General features: G+C 35.0%; 1 protein-coding gene across 1 annotated transcript in view; it reads right to left on the reverse strand.

Moving 5' to 3' along the window:
- LOC106883773 (protein broad-minded) overlaps positions 1–3,708 on the reverse strand; it is a 264,423-nt gene that overhangs the window by 72,647 nt on the left and 188,068 nt on the right. The window contains exon 21 of the mRNA XM_052967655.1: positions 1,732–1,850. Within this exon, the coding sequence (XP_052823615.1) occupies positions 1,732–1,850 (119 nt within the window). The remainder of the gene's footprint in view (positions 1–1,731; positions 1,851–3,708) is intronic.

Consider the following 3,708-nt stretch of genomic DNA (forward strand, 5'->3'; position numbering starts at 1 on the left):
TATATATATATATATATATATATATATTATATATATAATATATCTATAACTATAAAGAGAGTTTGTATGTGTGTGTGTGTGTGTGTGTGTGTGTATGTTCCTTATGCATTCGATAACCGAGTTGCTGATTTTCATATAAGGGGTAACAAAAGATTCAGTAAGCTTTTGGCTACCAACTAAACTCTATTTTCATTCACATATTTACATTACAAAAATTTAACATTATCTTTTTCCTTTTAGTCACCTATCGACATTTTATATCACCACTACAGTGACGATGATGTCACATTTTCTATATGCATGTGTTCTCATGTTCAATGATCGACAAATATGTGTGTGACAGTGTATGTGTCTGTCAGTGTACATACATTTTTGTGATGACTGATACACACACATGTGCATCTAAAGACAGAGACAGACACACACAGGGACAGAGATAGGCTTCATGTGTGCGTTAATGTATGTGTGTGTGTCTCTTAGTATGTAACTTTCCCTCCCACCAACAGTGAAATGCATGGATATTGAAACTTCATTCGCAGCTGGACTTCAAACAACAATGTTCACTCTCAAGTGCTACCAACATGAAGATTTGCCTGATTTAACCCCACTCACAATACTTGCAAATATATCTGAAAAAAAATATTATTCTGGTTATTATAACAAATTCAGAAACTTGGCAAAGTAGAAAGCCTCAGCGACTCTTTCAATATAATTACAGAAATGTTATTCCACTCCTTCTAACCAGTTTCAAGATAATGTTCTTTTAAGAGTCCTTGTATTCTTAATCACTGTGAGAATCAACGTCACACAACCTTTTTACTGCATTACTCAGTATTTATTTTACAGCCTATAATGTTATACAGTTGACAAACAACATCTTCCTTTTTATTCACTTTGTTCAACATTCGTTTTAAAATTGTAAAATAAATTATTTTTGTATGTAAAACTGAATTATGCCTTCTGAATTTTCTTGGACTTTCACTTTCTTCATCATGACATTCATTCAATCATGAATTTTATAACATTTAGTACATGTTCCAAATAATTGTTGGCTTTCTGTACTTTCTTACATTGGTGAGGCATACTAACTTTTGCTAAATTGGTGACTTTCTATTTTTTTATAGCATAACTATGCTACAGAAAGTATGTTTTGCACCTATATTGACTACATTTCGCTTGAACTTCGTGTATGTACGTTTTCCTGCTTACACTCTAATAAAGTAACCATCATTATGGTTGGTGATCCCATCGAAAATCATGATATTCTCATTTGTGTTCAAGATAACAACCTTAAACGTGTTTCACAGACTCATCCCTCTTATGATGCTCTCCAGTATAATCTCATTCTGTGGAATGGACAAGATGGGTATTATTTCAATATTCCTTAGATTAAACCTGCAACAGGATAGCCAATTTCAAACAAAAGGGTGTCGTCTAATGACTTCTGTTCTTACCAAATGATGTTAAGACCAGAACAATCAAATCCTTTCTACTATAGGCACAAGGCCTGAAATTTCAGGGAAGGGAACCGGTCGATTACATTGAACCCAGTGTCTCAGTGGCACTTAATTTATCGACTTATGTCCCAAAACTAATAGATTAAGTACTAGGCTTACAAAGAATAAGTCGTGGGGTCAATTTCTTCAACTAAAAAGCCCTTTAAGGCAGTGCTCCAGCATGGCCTCAATCAAATGACAGAAACAAGTAAAAGAAAGAATTTAGTATCAATACCTTGTGACTAGTTCTGTCAATGACATCAGTGCTCCACTGTTTAGGGGTTGTGGGTGGTATATCAGATGTGCCACATTCCAATGTTGTCCAAGTGTCTTCTAAGAGATTCTTGATAAATCCTAGCAAAATACATAAACATCACAAGATGAAAAAGAGAAGCAACATATAACTGGGACATACATGGAATTATTTATTTAGTAGTAAGAAGTTTTCTTCCCAAACCACATGGTTCTGGGTTCAGCCCCACTACATTGCACCTTGTGCAAGTGTCTTCTACTATAGCCTCAGGCTGACCAAAGCCTTGTGAGTGGATTTGGTTGATGGAAACTGGAAGAAGCCTTTCATATATATGTGTGTGTGTCTGTGTTTGTCTCCCCACTGCTTAACTGGTGTTGGTGTGTTTACATTTCCGTAACTTAGCAGCTTGGCAAAAGAAACTGGTGGAATAAGTACCAGGATGAAAAAGAAGAGAAAACAAAAAGGACTGGGGTTGATTCATTTGATTAAAGTTTCTTCAAGGCAGTGCCCCACCATGTCTGCAGTCTAACAACTGAAACAAATAAAAGATAAAAGATGACAAGTCTATGGAATCTTGGTTAATTGTAAAGGTAAAGGAAACATTTGCCTCATGATTGTGAGCTCAACGTTCTAACCACTGAACCATATGACAGGCTTCTTTCATTTTCTGTCTTCCAAGTCCACTCACAAGGCCTTGGTTGGTCCAGGGTTATAACAGAAGACATTTTACTGAAGGTGCCATGTAGTGGGTCTGAACCCAGGCCCATGTGGCTGGGAAGCAAACTTCTAATCACACAGTTATGCCTGATTATTACTAATGATTTTGGAATAATGAGGAAAAGATTTACTTATTGCTCATAAATATTTAGTGTAAAGCAACCTCTACCTTCTCCTCACTCATACACCAACATAAACCAGTTGGAAGTACTATAGATTCATATCAAATAATCACATTATATGGTCATCTAATTTCTGTAAGGCTTCATCAAACCAAATACTTGTTCTAAAGAAATAATCATATCCATAAATCATGTGGTTTATTGTGAAAGAGATGAAACAAGTGATCAAGTAGTTAAAATTTACTATATATTATTAAGTAACCATATTGATAGGTTGGCATTGAAACTGCATTTACTTAGCCCTGGCTAGTATCTTCAATTACACCATGCAATTTCATGTTGACGACAATCATTAATTATATAATGAGATACAGAAATTTGAGATTTGATTAATATTTATCCTCTGGATATAGAATAATTAATATGATACTGATTGTTGTAGCTAATGCAACTTATATTCATTGTGCTTTGACTATCCAGACTAACTGGCTGAAAATGACAATATCATTGTCCTCTCTCTCTCTCTCTCTCTCTCAATACTGTTGGTGATTGATTGATGTACAATTGTTGAGCTGGGTTGCAGGAGCAATAATACTTAAAGACCTTTCAGATAGGGTAGCTAAAACCAAGTCAGTACTTGTCGAAAGACTTTAACTCAGTAATGCAGCTAACCAAACAACTATCAATTTCACAATTCTCTACAATGTACAGCAGTGTGCAGTAGCACTAATGGTATTGATTTGCACAATGGTGCTTATCTGTATTTAGATGTTAGAGATATTAGGGTTGTGGCAAGATGGTACCTATTTATAGCAAAATGGTACCTATTTGTAATCAGATGGTACCCATTTGCAATCAGATGGAACCTATTTTCAGTTAAATGATATCTATTTGCAGCTAGATGGTACCCATTTGTAGTCAGATGATACCTACTTGCAGCTAGAGAGTACCTGTTTACAACCAGATGGTCCCTCTTCACAGTTAGATGGTATCTATTTGTAGTTAGATGATACCTACCCATAGTTAGTACCCGTTTGCTGCTAAACAGTTATAAACATTTTAAAGTTTACAAAGTTTGGCCAAAAACACAGCACAATACATCATTTATATATATATATAT

This window comes from Octopus bimaculoides, chromosome 4, assembly GCF_001194135.2.
Source record: "Octopus bimaculoides isolate UCB-OBI-ISO-001 chromosome 4, ASM119413v2, whole genome shotgun sequence".
NCBI classification, from domain to species: Eukaryota; Metazoa; Mollusca; class Cephalopoda; order Octopoda; family Octopodidae; genus Octopus; species Octopus bimaculoides.